Source organism: Cicer arietinum, chromosome 3, assembly GCF_000331145.2.
Source record: "Cicer arietinum cultivar CDC Frontier isolate Library 1 chromosome 3, Cicar.CDCFrontier_v2.0, whole genome shotgun sequence".
Lineage (NCBI taxonomy): Eukaryota > Viridiplantae > Streptophyta > Magnoliopsida > Fabales > Fabaceae > Cicer > Cicer arietinum.
The window spans coordinates 58,626,238-58,645,230 of NC_021162.2; the positions used below are offsets into that span (position 1 = coordinate 58,626,238).

Sequence of the window (18,993 nt, forward strand, 5' to 3'; positions counted from 1 at the left end):
CCCCCCCTTGAAGTGAAACAAATTTTCATCAACATTGCCTAGTGATCTTAGAAGCCATCAAACTTTGGAGCCGTAGGTTGCATAATGGTGCTTGAATCAGTCATGATGAAGAAAACACAAGAGATTCTTGCTCAAGCAGAAAAAAGAAATGAGTGTTGTAACAAACTTTTCATAAGAAAGAAAACTGCAATGTTTTTTCTTTATGCCTCAGGACCTGTGTGGGGATCTGGTACCAATTCTAAGGTAAAAATATACTGACTTGTTATTCATTAAGCTTGGCAATATATTTATATAGGCCTGAGTACAAGTCTGTTAGTTGTCTAACATAATACAATGAAACTGAAAGCTTATCCAATTAGCTAACTGAATTAACTCAACTAACTGAATATAAACTAACTTATAACAAAAGATATATAAAAGTGCAATAGAGATGAAAATAAGATAAGATAGATAGTGTTATAGGAGAGAGACAAATATTAAGACACAATATAATTTTCAGACATAAAGAAAATAATCTGCGTCAAAAAATTAGACGATGAAGTTTTCCTTAATTCTTTATTGCATGCAAACTTGTCCAAGATTACGTGTTTCTTACATGAGTACACAAATGATAGAATAAGAAGATAAAAAGTATAAACAAAACAAAAAAGTTGAATTGGTATTCAATGTAGAAATTTAGGGCTCGTTCGGAGTGGTTCAGTTTCTAATTTTTGGTTTTAAAAGTCATTTACAAAATCAAAACATGTTCGGCTAAAATAGAGTTGAGTTGGTTTTTTTTATTTAAATTTAAAAATTATTTTTCCTAAAAACTTAAAAAAAAAAAAAAAAAACAAGTTTTATAATTCTTGTTTTTATTTTTTTATTTTAAAATTAACATGTCACCATTATTAGACATAAGTATCACTCTACCAACCACCGACCACCACTTCCGACAACTATCTCTGACCACCCTCATCATCACCGACTATCTACCTCCGACCACCACTAACCACATCCATTATACCTCCCACTCACCTCTGGCCACCCACCTCTAACAATTGTCACTACCATCTTCGACCGCCACCATTACTATTGACCATCCATTTCTGACCAACATCACCAGCCAACTATCTTCCACCACCTCTTATAGAACTCCAATCGCCATCTTCCATCACCAACCACTCACCTCTGCCCAATGTTATCACCACTAACCACCATATCCAATCACTTCTATTATCACCACCCGCCCACCTTCGGCCATTGCCAATACTACTGACCACCCACCTCTTACAACTGCCACCGCCATTATCACCTCCGACCATCGCCACCCCCACCATTGACCACCCACCTCCAACTACATACATTGTCGGTCATGCTTTGACCACCACCTCTGACTATCAAATGTCTCTTTTGACGCTGTAGCCACCTTCGACAATCAATAACTATTGTGATAATCATTTTCCACAACTACTACTTTTAATCATTATTACTAAAATTACTATAATTCAATAAATTATAATCTTACAATATTTGAAATATTATAAAATAATTAAAAACTAATATTTAATTTTTATTTTTTAATTATTTAATTATTTTTATATGTCAATGTTTTTTATATTTGGTGCATTCATAATAAGATAGGTAAAATGAGTGATTCAATTCACAAATAAAATAAAAACTGAAATTCAAGTAAGAATTAAAATTCAAAATTAAAATTAAAAACTAAAAAATGAAACTGATTTTAATTTTTAAAAATTTCAAAATAAGAAAGGAAAAATCACCCCAAATGATTAAAAAATATAAACATCTGACTACTTTGACTCACTTGTGGACCTAACTGTAGATTGGGTAGGATCCAAGAGAAATACTGAGTTTTTATTCTCAGCTTATCAGAAAATACAAGTGTGAAGAAGTCTATATTTTGTGCCAGAGTACCTAGAACCAATGGAAACTTCTTTCCTCACTCAAAGTACACTTTGAAAGTGTACTTCCAAAGAAAAATGTAACTTTTTTTTTATTAGACTGTTAATATTGGTTTGAAATATTAGACTTGATCAGTGGCTCTTTTATTTTTTGGTACTTACAAATTACTAACATAAAATGATTAAAACAATATCAATTTTATAATGCCATATTTTTTTCCTCACAAAAAGGTGATTTTATTTATTTTAATTATTGTTGGATCAACCGTTTAGTCGACAAACACATGGTGAACAATTGGACAAACATATCACAACTTGCAGTATTCTACCATGCATTCCTACACTTAAATCTATCACCTCCTCAATCAACATGAAAATACAATTTTTTCATTCTATAGAATTTTCAATTTTTTTAACACTTATTTTTTCACCCATTTTTTGAAACTTTAAAGAATTCATCTTAACTTTCGAATATTTCCAAAATTTTGAAATAAAAAAAGTAAGTGGTACTTGAATTTTTCATACCATCGAAATAATTTTATTTTTTTTAAGTTTCGAACAATTCGAAAGTTTTGAAATAGAAATCTTCTTGATTTTTAAAAGTTTCGAGTAATCTGAAACTTTTAAGACTTTTTATATTTGGAAACTTTCGAAATATTCCAAATTTTTTTTGAAATGTAATCCTTGTTTCGAAAATTTGAAACTTCCAAAAGTTTCGAATATTTTTTGAAGTTTCAAATTTTCGAAATAAGGATTACATTTTAAAAATTTGGAAAGTCTTGAAAGTTTCTAAATTTGAAAAAATTTATTTCAAAACTCTCGAATTTATTTCGAAGGTATAAAAAATTTAAGTTTACTTACTTTTTTTTATTTCAAATATTTGAAAATTATGATAAATTTTTTAAAATTTTAAAAATTTCATAAAAAAACAAAATTATATTTTTACGTTGATCGAAGAGATAACAAATTTAAATGTAAAAGTGTACACAAACCAACCCAATCCATTAAACATGCCGTTTATATGAAGCGGATTAAATGGACAATCACACAACCAACTCTACCCTTGATAATGTATAATGTAAGCAACACTTTATTTTCCTGATGGCAAGTGGCACCTTTCAGGTTCTCCGAGAGTAAAAAAGAATTACATGAAGGACTCACAGGTTTCAAAAAGCATGCATTTTCGTATGGATAGTGATTGTGTAAAATATTAGGATATTGTTGACAAATGTATTATTATGATACAAAACAATGAGCTACTTGAAGAATATGTGTTCTTTATTCTTGTTGCTCTCAAATGTTGTTGGATAAAAATAAAGGCTAAAACATGTCTTTAGTACTTTATCTTTTATCTCGTTTTTATTTTCATCATTTATATTTTAAAAGAATGATTTTAGTGATTTATATTTTATTAGTCAGTTTAAAAAAATATATTTTATAAGTTATAGAATAGTTTTATTGACCAAACAACTTGTATAACAGTGAATCGAATACTACGTCTCTCATTTGGTGGCTGCCATCCTCTTTTTCGGTTGGAATTTAATAGTGAGTAGTTAAATTTTACATTGACTATAAATGTGATAAATGTTGGATATATAAGAGAGATGACTCATATGCATAATTTAATATCTTAAAGTTTTTGGTTGAAATGTGGTGTCAAAGTCTTTTATAGATTATGTAGTATTTGACCTGGTGTTTCTTCCACATCCTTGAGGTAGATTTCATTGGTAACAACAACGGTAGAAGAATATAAGATGTGTGAGACTCACACATGAGGTGGAGATTGTTGAAATTCAAACATAAATAGTTAAGTCTCACATCGACAATGAATGTGATAAATATTATATATATAAAAAGGGTGACCAATAATATATCTATTACTTTTAGATTTTAAGTTAAAAAACATTTGTCCCGTTATTGCTCTCGTGCTATGAAAAAACATCCTAATGAGATCTCAATCTCAAAGAAAAATCGAGGGATATGGCGAAATTGGTAGACGCTACGGACTTAATTAGATTGAGCCTTGGTATGGAAACTTACTAAGTGGAAACTTTCAAATTTAGAAAAACCTTGGAATTAACAATGGGTAATCCTGAGCCAAATCCTGCTCCCCACTTTAGTGGTTATCTTTTTCACCTTTTCTAATGGTCTTCTACCTCTCTTCTTTTCTCCACTCCACTCAAACCCACAAATCATCCACCTCCAAATCCCCAACATCAATCTTATTAGTAAAATGATATAAATGTCTTAAACAAAATATTATATATAATTAAAAAAATTAGGAAATATAAACAGAATAAAAATATAATAATTATAATTTATTAAATTAAAATATTTTCGTTGTTCCATAATTTATTCTATATATTTATTATCTTTATATTTATTTATTTATTTATTTATTTTATTTGTATTGATTGTAATGAAATATATTTTACTCTTCTTATTATATATTTTTCCTTAAAGATATTTATGTCATTTTATAAAGACACCTATTTTTTTATCATAATTTATTTTCATTTTCTTTAATACTAGGCTATTAAATAATCAACTTTTTTCTATTCATTTTATATTCTTTTTACTTTATTTTTTCCTTCATCTTTTGTTTATCAACCAAACAAATTATAAAGAATGAATAAACTAAGTTGTCTAATTTTCATTTTCTCTAGGACTAAAAGTTGCCTTTATTTTCTAAAGAAATAAATTAAATCTCATAATTTTTTTAATGTCTAAAATGAGTTTTTACTCTTATCATTATTTAATGAAGTTTGGTTCATGTAAAAAAATGTGTACACTAGTGGACTCGTTTATGTAAGTTTGTGATATTAGGTAATACTCCTTCTAGTCCCTTATATAAGAAAATTATTGTAAAATTTGTATTATATATAAAAAAAAATTAAAAATTTCAAGATGCATTTATTGCTTAAGTGTCTTTTATACTCTTTTATTTTTATTAAAACTATGATTAATTTTCAAATTAGTGGGTGCAAAAGCGTTTAATGTCAATAACACATTGTATGAATCTCTTTTGTCTTGAAGATGTTTGTTTTTTCTTCTTATAAGACGAGAGGAGTACTAAATTAGCTCATGAATATAACTTACAAAATATAAAAGACTCAAATAAATATCTTAAAAGATAAAAGAGTAAAAATATAGTAATATATATAGATAAATTACTAGAAACATATTTTTCCATCAAAATATGAAAAACCAAAAAAAAAATGAAAGATCAATTATTAGAAACATGTTTTATCTTTTCACGAGTGCAATTCATATTGTAAAAGGTTGCAGAAGTATTTGATATGTGAGATGCGAAATTGAATCAATAATACTTTATTTTATATATTGTGTGTGTGTGTGAATTTCTTCGCTAGGTTCTTAAGAACAAAATAAGTATTTCACTATAAATTATAATTAAAGAAATTCAAAGTTTAAGCTTAAAAGAACAAAAGATTGCGTGGACATATAATGTATTAGGGGTGCAAGTTTGGATCTATAATATCTATCTTTTTCTATCATGTCAATGTATTTGAATTTCGTCCCTAGATTCTTAGAGAAAAAGATGTTGTTCGAATTCAAGTGTGAATGATTAATCTCATATCAACTAATAATGGAGGAAATGTTAGAATATTTAAGAGATGTAATTCATATACCCATTATCTTAAGGTTTTGGATGGATGTGATGTTAAAGTCTCTTAGAGATGTTGGACGTTTAAATCATTGTTGTTTCCGATGCTCCCCTAGACTCCCCAACAAATAGTATTAGAGATTATTGGAATTCAAGTGCGAGTGGTAAGTCCTACATCGACTAAGAGTAGATGAAATGTTTGTTATATAAGAGAAATGACTCATATACCAATTCAGGACCGACTCGACACTTATTGAGAGCTAAAGCAAAGTCTTGTGAGTCTTTAAGTAGTAGCTCAATTGACAAATGTCGATATTGTTAAGTTGAACATCTTGTTTCGGATTTGAACCCGAGACCTCACACATTTTTAAAATTTTAAACAAAAATTCTTGTAAAACAATACCAACAATATTTTATTATAATTTTATTTAAAATCTACCTTTTTGTTTTATGATATGCAAAATATTTTAATTAAATATGTCGATGATTTTATTTTATTTTTATAATTGTGAGACAATTTATTTTTCTCATATTACTTAATTATTTTTACTTTTTTAGGTCTAAATAAACATGAAAAGGTAATTGTTTTTTGGAGGCCTAAAATCATTTAATTAGTTTGGAGCTTAAATCGATCATAAACTCATTATTTTAAGGTTTTGAGTGAACATCTGATGTCACAGTTCAATTATAAACGTTTAATTCGTTTCTCTGAAGCTGCTAAAGAGTCTAGACTCCCTAACATTGTTGAAAGTAAACAATATTAAATATGTGGGTAAGTGATAGTATCACATGAATCACGACATACTACTATATTAGGCACAAATGGTTCTTTATGATGAAGATGAAGATAATGCATGACAAAGTGCTGGGCCTGAATTAAAATTGGGTCAATTATATGCATAATGCAATTACTTTCTTTCGTTATCGTTTAGTTTTCTATGAACATATGTTTTTGGGGACCAGAAGCGCAATATAATGGCAGCAATTCGGTCACATTTTGTTAAAGTATGTTATTTAAAATCCATTAATGATGTTTTTAGCCTCTTCCCCCTCTCTATTTGGTCCCAGAAGGTGTTCCTGTTAATAATCCATGTCAATTACATGATGAATAACTAAAGGCGGAAGCGTACCTGTGGGAATTGCCATTAATGAAATCCTGGGATGATGATGATAGAGCCAATGGGTTGGGTGATCTTCCTCAGCAAAACACCCTAAAGACCTTGCTCTCTTGATGGGGATAGAGAGAACCAGAGAGTTTTCTCCTTTAGGGTTTTGAAACTGAATAGTCTTGTTGTGTTTGCCTTGGGGACCATTACCCCTATATATAACTATTATTAGTTATATCCCAAATTGCAGTATTTCCAATTCAGCCCCTCATTAAATTAGAAACTACCTGGTATCTACACTATTAATTTTCATAACTATTATGCTCTTTAGCCATAAACTATTATATATTATTTGACCCCTAGTTTATTGGCTAATTATATAATGACCCTAACACGCTTTATTAATTAATTACATATGTGACCCATAAATCTTACAATCTCCCACTGGTCACACATGTATCCTTAGGAGTGTGTTAGACTTTATGACGTCAATAAATGTCATTATAATTACCTTGAGTATAATCCAAATTGTCCCGTCCATTAATCATATCAGCACATGGAACCAAAGAGGCTTTCGTCATAATAAGCATAACTAAACCCATCAATGATCACCCGTACTGACACAACTAAATGACATAGACCCATTATGAAAAGTGTAGCATGAAAATTACATGAAGTTGGTCAATGCATGTCAATTTTCAACTGGTCCTACTTTATCGAATGAGATCATACCATAACTTAAATGTACAAAGTAACCAAAAACTGAATACTTTAAACTTTATTTCTGATCAGAAAGTCCAAATACAATGTATTTGTACTTTACAATTAAACATAGAACATGAATTACATAATGGACGAAACTCCCACTAAAATCAAGATTCCTCAAACTGTAGCACACCCATGTGAGCAGTATGCTCATGAAAGACCTTGGGTGGTAGACCTTTAGTGAGTGGATCCGCAATCATGGAGTTTGTCCTTAAGTGTTCTATGGATATCTGTCCACTTTGTACCTTCTCTTTAACAACTAGGAACTTAATGTCAATGTGCTTTGACTTGGTTGAGCTCCTATTATTGTTAGAATACAGGACTGCTGATCTATTGTCACAATACAACTTGAGTGGTCTTTCAATCCCTTCAACTATTTGCAGCCCCGTGACAAAATTTCTCAGCCAAATGCCCTGGTCAGATGCCTCATGAATTGCTACGAATTCTGCTGCCATGGTTGATGAAGCAGTAAGACCTTGCTTGGCACTACGCCAAGAAACTGCTCCACCAGCTAACAGAAAGACATAGCCTGAAGTTGATCTTAAGCTGTCTTGGCATCCCGCAAAATCCGAGTCAGAGTACCCAGTGATCTCTAACTGGTCTGACCTCCTATATGTGAGCATGTAGTTTCTTGTTCTCTTCAAATATCTCATGACCCTCTTGGCTGCTTTCCAATGGTCAAGACCTGGATTGCTTAAATATCTGCCTAAAATCCCTACTATGAACGCTATGTCTGGACGCGTACATACTTGGGCATACATAAGACTCCCTACAGCTGAAGCATAAGGGATCTTTTGCATTTCTTGAATTTCCAAACTTCCCTTAGGGCACTGTTTGAGACTAAACTTGTCTCCCTTAGCAACTGGGGTGTCCCCTGGTTTGCAATCCTGTAACCCAAACCTTTTGAGAACCTTATCGATATAGCTCTTTTGTGACAATCCAAGAATACCTCGAGATCTGTCTCGGTGTATCTGAATTCCTAATACAAAAGAGGCGTCACCAAGATCTTTCATCTCAAAATGCTTTGATAGAAATTTCTTAGTTTCGTGCAACATGCCTATATCGTTAGTGGCAAGCAGTATGTCATCAACATACAAGACCAGGAAAATATGTCTGCTCCCACTGAACTTATGATACACACAATCATCAACTGTATTCATCTCAAAACCAAATGAGAGAATTACTTGATGAAATTTATGGTACCATTGACGAGAAGCTTGTTTTAGCCCATAAATGGATTTTCTTAGTTTGCACACCATATTCTTTGGGTCTCCCAACACAAAGTTTTCTGGCTGCACCATATAGATCGTCTCATCAATGTCGCCATTGAGAAAAGCTGTTTTTACATCCATTTGATGAAGCTCCAAATTAAAGTGAGCAACAAGAGCCATGATTATTCTTAAAGAGTCCTTCGATGAAACCGGAGAGAAAGTCTCTTTATAATCAATCCCTTCCTTTTGAGTATAACCCTTAGCTACAAGACGTGCCTTATATCTCTCCACATTACCATTGGAATCCCGCTTGGTTTTAAAAATCCATTTGCAACCAATGGGTTTCTTTCCTTCAGGTAATGGGATAAGTTCCCAAACTGAATTGTCTTGCATAGACTTGTACTCCTCATTCATTGCTTCGATCCACTTATCTGAACGAGAATCTTGCATGGCTTGATGAAAGTTGACTGGGTCGTCTTCCGTCATGCCAACATTTTCCTCTACCTCATTGATAAATACTACATAATCATCCGAAATAGCATTTTTCCTTTCTCTAGTGGATCTCCGCAATGGAGCTGGCTCTTGAGGCACTTGTTCTTGAGGATCTTGAATTTGATCTGGATTTTGTTCTTCCTGAACAACCAGATCATCTTGAGTTTGTTCAATAATGGGAAAGTCAATTGGTGGAAGAATCAGTTCTGGAATTGTTACCGATTCTTCCTCAAAGACAAAATCTTTAACCTTAATCTTCCCCCCAAACTCAATATCCTCAAAGAACGTTGCCGTTCCCGTCTCAAAAATTGTTCTCAAATTAGGATCATAAAATTTATAGCCCCTTGATTTTTCTGAGTACCCTATAAAATAGCTGCTAATTGTTCGGGGTTCAAATTTCTTTTCATTCGGCCTATAAGGCCTTGCCTCAGCTGGACATCCCCAAACATGAAGGTGCTTCAGACTAGGCTTACGCCCAATCCAAAGCTCATAAGGTGTTTTAGCCGCTGCCTTAGTTGGTACTCTATTAAGAATGTATGCTGCTGTTTTTAATGCCTCTCCCCAGAGTGACTCTGGCAAGGTGGAATGACAAATCATACTCCTTACCATATCCTTAAGAGTCCTGTTTCGTCTTTCAGCTACACCATTCATGCTGGGTGACCCCGGCATAGTGTATTGTGGGACGATTCCACATTCCTCTAGGTATTTGGCAAATGGTCCCGGACGTTGTTCACCTGAACCGTCATATCTGCCGTAGTATTCACCACCACGATCAGATTTGACCTTTTTAATTCTTTTATTAAGTTGATTCTCAACTTCTGCCTTAAAGGATTTGAACACGTCTATTGATTGGGACTTTTCGTGAATTAGGTAAAGGTAGGCATATCTAGAATAATCGTCTATGAATGATATAAAATATTGTTGACCATTCCAAGAAGGAGTTGGAAATGGCCCACAGATGTCCGTATGTATCAATTCTAAGACGTCTGTAGCTCTATATGCGCCTAATTTCTTATCTTTAGTCTGTTTTCCTTTAATGCATGCTACACAAACGTTAAAGTCTGTGAAGTCAATGGAATCTAAAATTCCATCTGACACAAGTCGTTCAACTCTATTTTTAGAGATGTGACCTAGACGCTTGTGCCAAAGCACCCCTGAATTGAAATTGTCAATTTTCCGCTTAGTACCACGTGATTCCACATTCAAGGTTTCATTATAGTTAGCCACAGTTTCCAACAAATAAAGATTATCATAACCAGAAAGTAAACCGGTTCCAACAACATTCGAATTTAAAGACAAAGTAAATTCTTTATTCCCGAATGAACAATAATATCCTGATTTGTCCAAATAAGAAATAGAGATCAAATTCCGTCTAAATGACGGTACAACAAAAGTGTCTTTTAAATCCAAATAATGACCGGAACTTAATAATAATCTAAATTTTCCTATGGCTTCAACTTCTACCTTCTTCCCATCTCCTACATAGATCCATCTTTCAGTATCACTAGGCTTTCGGAAGTTCAGGCAACCCTGCATTGAAACACTGATGTTAGTAGTTGCACCAGAGTCTAACCACCAAGTGTTTCTAGGTACTGAAGCTAAATTAACCTCAGAACAGACCAAAGACAGAATCATACCTTTCTTAACACGCCAAGCGTGATATTTGGCACAATCCTTCTTCACGTGTCCAGAACTCCTGCAGAAGAAGCAGTTGTTATCCTTAGTCTGCTTCTTTTGTTCTGGACCCTTAGCAGCAGCTTTGTTCTTGGGCTCCTCAATTCTTTTCCTTTTGCCCTTGTCTTTAGAGATGCTAGTAAAGTGAGCACTTTCAGTCCTATCTTGCTTCAGCCTGTCCTCTTCTTGCACACATAATGAAATGAGCTCATTAAGAGTCCATTTCTCCTTTTGACAATTATAAGTCACCTTAAACTGACTGAATTGCGAAGGAAGAGACAGCAATACTAAATGAATGAGTAAGTCATCTGACAACTCAAGCTTTAGACCTTTAAGCTTAGAAGCAATGTTGGACATCATCATAATGTGCTCTCTTATATTTCCCTTGCCTTGATACTTCATGGAAATTAAATTCTGAAGCAAAGAACTTGTTTCAGCCTTATCACTTTTTACAAAGCGTTTTTCCATCTCAACAAAAATATGGATTCCATAATATATATATCAAAATTCCCAAATTCCCAAATTACAAACCCTAATTTTTCAAACACGTTAAAAATATGGATTCCATAATATATATATCAAAATTCCCAAATTCCCAAATTACAAACCCTAATTTTTCAAACACGTTAAAAATATGGATTCCATAATATATATATCAAAATTCCCAAATTCCCAAATTACAAACCCTAATTTTTCAAACACGTTAAAAATATGGATTCCATAATATATATATCAAAATTCCCAAATTCCCAAATTACAAACCCTAATTTTTCAAACACGTTAAAAATATGGATTCCATAATATATATATCAAAATTCCCAAATTCCCAAATTACAAACCCTAATTTTTCAAACACGTTAAAAATATGGATTCCATAATATATATATCAAAATTCCCAAATTCCCAAATTACAAACCCTAATTTTTCAAACACGTTAAAAATATGGATTCCATAATATATATATCAAAATTCCCAAATTCCCAAATTACAAACCCTAATTTTTCAAACACGTTAAAAATATGGATTCCATAATATATATATCAAAATTCCCAAATTCCCAAATTACAAACCCTAATTTTTCAAACACGTTAAAAATATGGATTCCATAATATATATATCAAAATTCCCAAATTCCCAAATTACAAACCCTAATTTTTCAAACACGTTAAAAATATGGATTCCATAATATATATATCAAAATTCCCAAATTCCCAAATTACAAACCCTAATTTTTCAAACACGTTAAAAATATGGATTCCATAATATATATATCAAAATTCCCAAATTCCCAAATTACAAACCCTAATTTTTCAAACACGTTAAAAATATGGATTCCATAATATATATATCAAAATTCCCAAATTCCCAAATTACAAACCCTAATTTTTCAAACACGTTAAAAATATGGATTCCATAATATATATATCAAAATTCCCAAATTCCCAAATTACAAACCCTAATTTTTCAAACACGTTAAAAATATGGATTCCATAATATATATATCAAAATTCCCAAATTCCCAAATTACAAACCCTAATTTTTCAAACACGTTAAAAATATGGATTCCATAATATATATATCAAAATTCCCAAATTCCCAAATTACAAACCCTAATTTTTCAAACACGTTAAAAATATGGATTCCGTAATATATATATCAAAATTCCCAAATTCCATCTTAAAACAAAGACAATAACCGAATTTCATCATGAATTAAACATGGTAGGCTCTGATACCAATTGTTGAAAAAACCTTAATAACGTTGTGCTCAACAATCCATGTCAATTACATGATGAATAGCCAAAGGCGGAAGCGTACCTGTGGGAATTGCCATTAATGAAATCCTGGGATGATGATGATAGAGCCAATGGGTTGGGTGATCTTCCTCAGCAAAACACCCTGAAGACCTTGCTCTCTTGATGGGGATAGAGAGAACCAGAGAGTTTTCTCCTTTAGGGTTTTGAAACTGAATAGTCTTGTTGTGTTTGCCTTGGGGACCATTACCCCTATATATAACTATTATTAGTTATATCCCAAATTGCAGTATTTCCAATTCAGCCCCTCATTAAATTAGAAACTGCCTGGTATCTACACTATTAATTTTCATAACTATTATGCTCTTTAGCCATAAACTATTATATATTATTTGACCCCTAGTTTATTGGCTAATTATATAATGACCCTAACACGCTTTATTAATTAATTACATATGTGACCCATAAATCTTACAGTTCCTACACTGTTTTCTTATTCATTCTTCAAAGTTCAAATGTACTTTATCTTAATTTTTTTTTTAAATCGCATTAACTCATAAATCACGTATCCCACTTGAGTGATTAAGGTGACAATTATATTATAATAATGTTATGTCTGGATGCACGTCTGTATCACAACTAAGTGAAAATAGATCGTGGTTAATTTATCTGATAAATGTTTGAATCGAAATAATTAAATAATTACATTTATGTTTAAATAAACAGTTGTTAATTTCGACAATTAGATCAAGATTTAACGACTCACATATCATATTAGTATTATAGATACGGTTTATCAAAATTGAAATGTAAGTCATCCGCTATTTATTTGATAGTTCAAATTGTTTAACCACGTCAAATGTGTAATTCCTTAACTACAAGAAATCTAGATCCCTAATAAATGGATATGCAAAATTGATCTACAATTTAAAAGAATTAAATTTTTTTTTTTTGCACACATGCAAAACTACTTCTTTTCTTCTGGCCCATTTTCAAAATATGGCCGGGTTGGGCTGAACCTCTGACTAGCCGGTCCATTTTAAAAAGAAAAAAAAAAGTCAATCAGTTTTTTTTAAAATAATTAATTTTTTTTTCTTAACCTCCCCATTGTAAAAAAAAAATTACCTTAATTTCTCAATTCACTTACAAAATATAAAATAAAATAAAAAATTAAAATCAATGAGTAAGAAAAAGAAACACCTAAAAGTTTAAGTCTTTATTAAACATGCTGCAAGCGTCCCCATACCATTATATACTGTGGTGCTATGTATTATATATTTTGATTGTTTGAAAATTTTAAATTTTTATATAAAAATTTAAAATATTGATTTTTTTCAATAAAAGGAAGAGGGTAAAGCTGACTCACTAGTTCTAACAATTCACTTTGATATAGTAAAATTTAAATATTTATACTCCATTATCGGATCGTATTGACTCATGTATGTACTTTGTCCTACTTGGACTAAACTCGGCCTAAACTGATCCATCTATTTGATTGTACGCAAATTCTTATAATAAGAAAAATAGAGTATGATGTACACAAATTCGTGCTAACTCACACATATTACCTCCAGTATCATTAAAGCGAAGAGTATGTTGCCCCCAAATCTCAAATATAAGCAATTAAAAATTATATTCGGTGGTTTCAATATAAGTAAAATTTGTTTAATTCGACTTTATTTAATATTGTAATAAATTTTCATGAAGACCGACTCAACATATAGAAGGTCGAAGGTGAATTTTAATATATAACATTTTAAATTTTAGAATAGTATTTTAGTAAAATTACTAACAAAAATATCAAAATATTTTTTAGACACTTTAGAATATAAAATAATTTATTAAATTATTGATAAAGACAATTGATTTAATATATTTTGAAACAATATTAATTTTAGATGAAATTTTATTAGTGTAGATTTGAAAATACTTAACTATCGGCCTTTTATGTAGTAAATATAGATTTTTTATTAAGTAATTTTTTTATAACCTCAAGTGATTGCTTTATTGGTCTTGCCTTTAAGTCAATCTACTTTAAAAAAAATATATTTAATTTGAATTCAATCTACTTTAAAAAAAATATATTTAATTTGAATTCTTGTCATTTTATTTTTACGTTGTAAGGACATATCAATTAAATTCTAGAAGAAAATGAAATATATATATATATATATATATTTAAAAATGACATAAATATTCTTAAACAAAAATTAGTTATGATTATAAAAATAAAAGTAAGTATTTCATTTTAATTAACAAAAAAGTATAAAGTATAAAAAGAGTATAAAAAAAATATTTATAGTTTCTTAATTTGAAACATTTTCTTAGATGGTTATAAATTTTATTTTTTATATGTATTCTTTATTTTTTTATTCTTTAATTGATTATAATGAAATGTTTATTTTAATTTATTTTCATTCCTTTTTATCATATCTATATTTTGCTTATAGACATTTATGTCATTTTATAAAATACATATTTATTTTTTTACCATAATTTCTTTTATTTTTTCTCTTCTTTTTACTTTCTTCTCTTTTTTTCCGTATTACCTTCATAAACCAAACAAAATGTAAATAATATAGGAGTTAAGTTGTCCTAATTCAATTTTTTTAGGGGATAAAAGTTGTCTTTATTTTTCTTAAATTGTCTCTCACGGTTTTTCTTAAAGACTAAAATGAGTCTACAGTCTTATAAAAATATTTAAAACTTATTAAATTTTTAAACTATTTTGATATTAATAAAAATATGTTTATTTTGTCTCATATTAAGCATATGATTTGCAATATCCATTTATCTTACGTTATTTATCTTTTTATATTATCAATGAAATATTAAACACTTTTTTTCTACTAATATATTTTAGACTTAAACGAATTTTTGATTTATCCATTTTATCAAAAATAAACTTTTAGTTTTCCTATTTGTAAAACCAATTTTTTGGTCCATGTATTATTTAATTCATGAGATTTTTCGTCACCCACCATTTTTTATTTTACTATACCACACTTTCATTGATGACCTGTGACACTTGGGTGACATTTGTAACTTGGATAAAATAATTTCTATGTCATTATTGTTGTACTTAATTTTATAATTTATTTTATTTATATTTTAAAATACTAAAATTTTTATCTATATATTTTGTTATTTTGTATTATTGTTTGATAAAATAAATAAAAATTAAATATTTTATTTAAAGATTTTAAATGATAAATAAAAATAAATTTTTATTTTTTTATATGAATAAAATAAATATTAAATTTAATAAATTTTAATATTAAACTAATTAGAATAAAATAGAAAATATTTTAACTATTTTATTTAAATATTTTAAAATTTTAAATTTTTAAAAAGTTAAAGAAAATAAATAATTTTTATATATTTTAAAATTTAAATATTTTAATAAAATTAATAATAATAATAATTAAATGTTATATCATTAATGAGAATGTCACCGTATCAAAAATAATAAGGACCAAAAAAGTCTTAAAAATTAGTTAATAGGAGGACTAAAAAATGGATTTTAAAAATGAGAGACTAAATATTCATTTTAAACAAAATAGAGAGATAAAAATTACATTAAAATCTATATTTTAATACTCTATTAATTACTATTAATATTTTAATAAATACAATTCATTTTATCATTAAAATCAATATAATTAACTATATTTTTAAGAATTATGTACGAATCAAATAAGATCATCCCAAATGTGGAGTCTCAAGCTAAATAAACTTGGTACCAAATGGGTAACCCAGGGAGACCATTAAATTGGTAGAGATATATGCTTTTAATATAGAGTTATTGGTAAATGATATAGAATTATTAGTGAGATTTGTTTAATAAATTTTTTGAGGTGTTGAGTTGAAGAGTTGAATATTTATAAAATTAAGTACAATTTTTAAAAAATTATAAATAAGTGATATATACTATTAAGACTTATAGGTGGATGCCTTAAGACATTTATAATAAGACTGAAAAACTATTGATTTCTCATACAAATAATTTGAAAACATTTAATGCCTGTATTGTATTTTCAAAATCTTCTTTTTCTGGAATAAGTAACATAGTAGATAAATTCCCACACTTAATTACTAGACATAATAGTTCAAGACAATATAAAAATGTACAAAATAACTTTTATATTTTATTGTATTTGATGGTCGTAAAACAAATAATTTTGCATTGCACTTTATTTGATATATCTATGCATCAGACAAATTAAAGATTAGAGATAAGAGGGACTGAGAGAGAAGAGAGACATAATAGCGTAGAGAGAGAGATAAAATAGAGAAAATGAAGAGAGAGAAAAACATGCTGAATGTAATGAATAGGGAGATAAAAGAGAGATAGAGAATAGAGTAGCATGATTCTTGTTTTATCAACTCTCATAACAAATTTTTGAATCAAACATAATATAATATAAAATTGTCATTTTATGTTGACTATTTTTAAAAACTTTTACTAAAGTTAAAATTTAAATTTTTTAAATAATTTTTTATTATAATATATATTAATTTTTTTTTTTTTTTTTTTTTACGCGAGAACATTAATGTGAGATCTATTTCTAAAAATATATATAAAGATGTGAGTGTGCTTTATTATTATTATTTTTCTGGTAACAATGCTTTATTTTAATTTATTGGAATATATTTTGACCAGTTCTAATTTATTAGATAGCATATTTCCAAACCAAATGCAATATATATAGACCATGGAATCCCTTACTTGGCATTCAACAAGTCTCCCTTCTTTTCTCCTGCCTTTCTCTTCCTCTGCTCTCTCTCTCTCTCTCTCTCTCTCTCAAGTCTCAACCATGGGTGTAATGTCTGAGAAACCCCTTCAAGAACTTCCTCTGCATTCTTCAGACACCACATTTTCTGCTCCTTCATCTAGGAGGTACTAATATATTTAATTCTAAATAATTTTTTCTGAAGAAATATATTATAGTATGGTCTAATATTGATTATGCACATATCAAATGAATAGTGTTAATTTTATTTATTTATTTAATATGTGTGATCTTATGAAATATTTGTTATTGTTATAGGTTGGAAGGAAAACTTGCTATTGTAACAGGGGGTGCCAGAGGAATTGGAGAAGCAACAGTTAGAATTTTTGTGAAACATGGTGCAAAGGTAGTGATTGGTGATGTTGAGGATGAAATTGGAACCAAGCTTGCAAATTCACTCTCTCCATTAGCCACCTATGTCCATTGTGATGTTAGTGTTGAAAAAGATGTTGAAAATTTGGTCACTTCTACACTTTTTCACTATGGAAAACTTGACATCATGTTCAACAATGCAGGCGTTCTTGGAAACCAATCTAAGAACAAAAGCATTGTGAATTTTGACGCGGACGAATTCGACCGCGTCATGAGTGTTAATGTGAAAGGAGTAGCTTTAGGTATTAAGCATGCAGCAAAGGCAATGATTCCTCAAGGATTTGGGTGCATAATTTCTTCATCTAGTGTAGCTGGTGTTATGGGAGGACTTGGTCCACATGCTTATACAACTTCAAAACATGCTATAGTTGGATTAACAAAGAACACTTCATGTGAATTGGGAAGGTTTGGAATTAGGGTTAATTGCATTTCACCATTTGGTGTTGCAACATCTATGCTTGTTAATGCTTGGAGAAAAGGGGATGAAGAAATTGATGATGATATCAATTTTGGATTGCCTTTACATGAGGAAGTTGAGAAAATGGAAGAGTTTGTTAGAGGGTTAGCTAATTTGAGAGGAGCAACATTAAGGGCTCAAGATATTGCTGAGGCTGTTCTTTATCTTGCTAGTGATGAATCTAAGTATGTTAGTGGTCATAATCTTGTTGTTGATGGTGGAATTACTTCCTCTAGAAATTGTATTGGACTTTGAATTTTGTTAATTAATATTCAATTTTCTTGGTTGTTTGTAATAATTTTTCTCTGAATATTTTAATATAGTTGCTGTAAGTGTTGAAGTGTAATTATATGTTGGATTCTAATAACTATTTTCTATAAGTTTTGATTTTTTAAATATTCTTGTTATTATAAAAAGTAATCTTATTCGAGACATGCACGCTATTCAATTAAAAATTGAAATGTTTGTAAAATAGTTTAATAATAACACTTATTTTACTTGTATAAATATTAATATAATATAATATAATATAATAAGACTTACTTCTTGTTGTTACTGTTGTTATTGATGTAGTATCATCTTTAGTAAAGCTAATATATAGGTAAGATTAGTTGGGGGTGTTATTGGTTTGAGGTAACAAAAGGTAAGTTCCAAGACAAGTTTTATGAATAAGAAGGAAAAAAGATTGCCATAATTAGTTAGATTTAAATATAAATAAATGTTCATTATAATTTGTCTATGTTTAATGTTGTGAGAAAATAATGATTATAATTAGAGGTATGCTAAGATATAACTAAAAAGTGGTACAATTGTAAACACATTTTCTTTTTACATTATTGCAAGA

The 18,993-nt window shown here is 29.6% G+C and overlaps 1 protein-coding gene across 1 annotated transcript; it reads left to right on the forward strand.

The window, feature by feature from the left end:
- The first annotated feature begins 17,227 nt into the window (after positions 1 to 17,227).
- LOC101513240 (short-chain dehydrogenase reductase 2a-like) lies at positions 17,228 to 18,495 on the forward strand. The gene is made up of 2 exons (XM_004492466.4): positions 17,228 to 17,427; positions 17,579 to 18,495. The coding sequence occupies exons 1-2, from the start codon at positions 17,243 to 17,245 to the stop codon at positions 18,402 to 18,404; spliced, it is 1,011 nt and encodes a 336-aa protein (XP_004492523.2). The 5' UTR covers positions 17,228 to 17,242; the 3' UTR covers positions 18,405 to 18,495.
- The last annotated feature ends 498 nt before the right edge of the window (positions 18,496 to 18,993 follow it).

Excerpts from the sequence above, each read along its gene's own strand:
- LOC101513240 (XM_004492466.4), top strand. The coding sequence starts at position 17,243 with ATGGAATCCCTTACTTGGCATTCAACAAGTCTCCCTTCTTTTCTCCTG. Across the intron at positions 17,428-17,578 it reads TCTGCTCCTTCATCTAGGAG|GTTGGAAGGAAAACTTGCTA; the intron begins GTACTAATATAT and ends TTATTGTTATAG.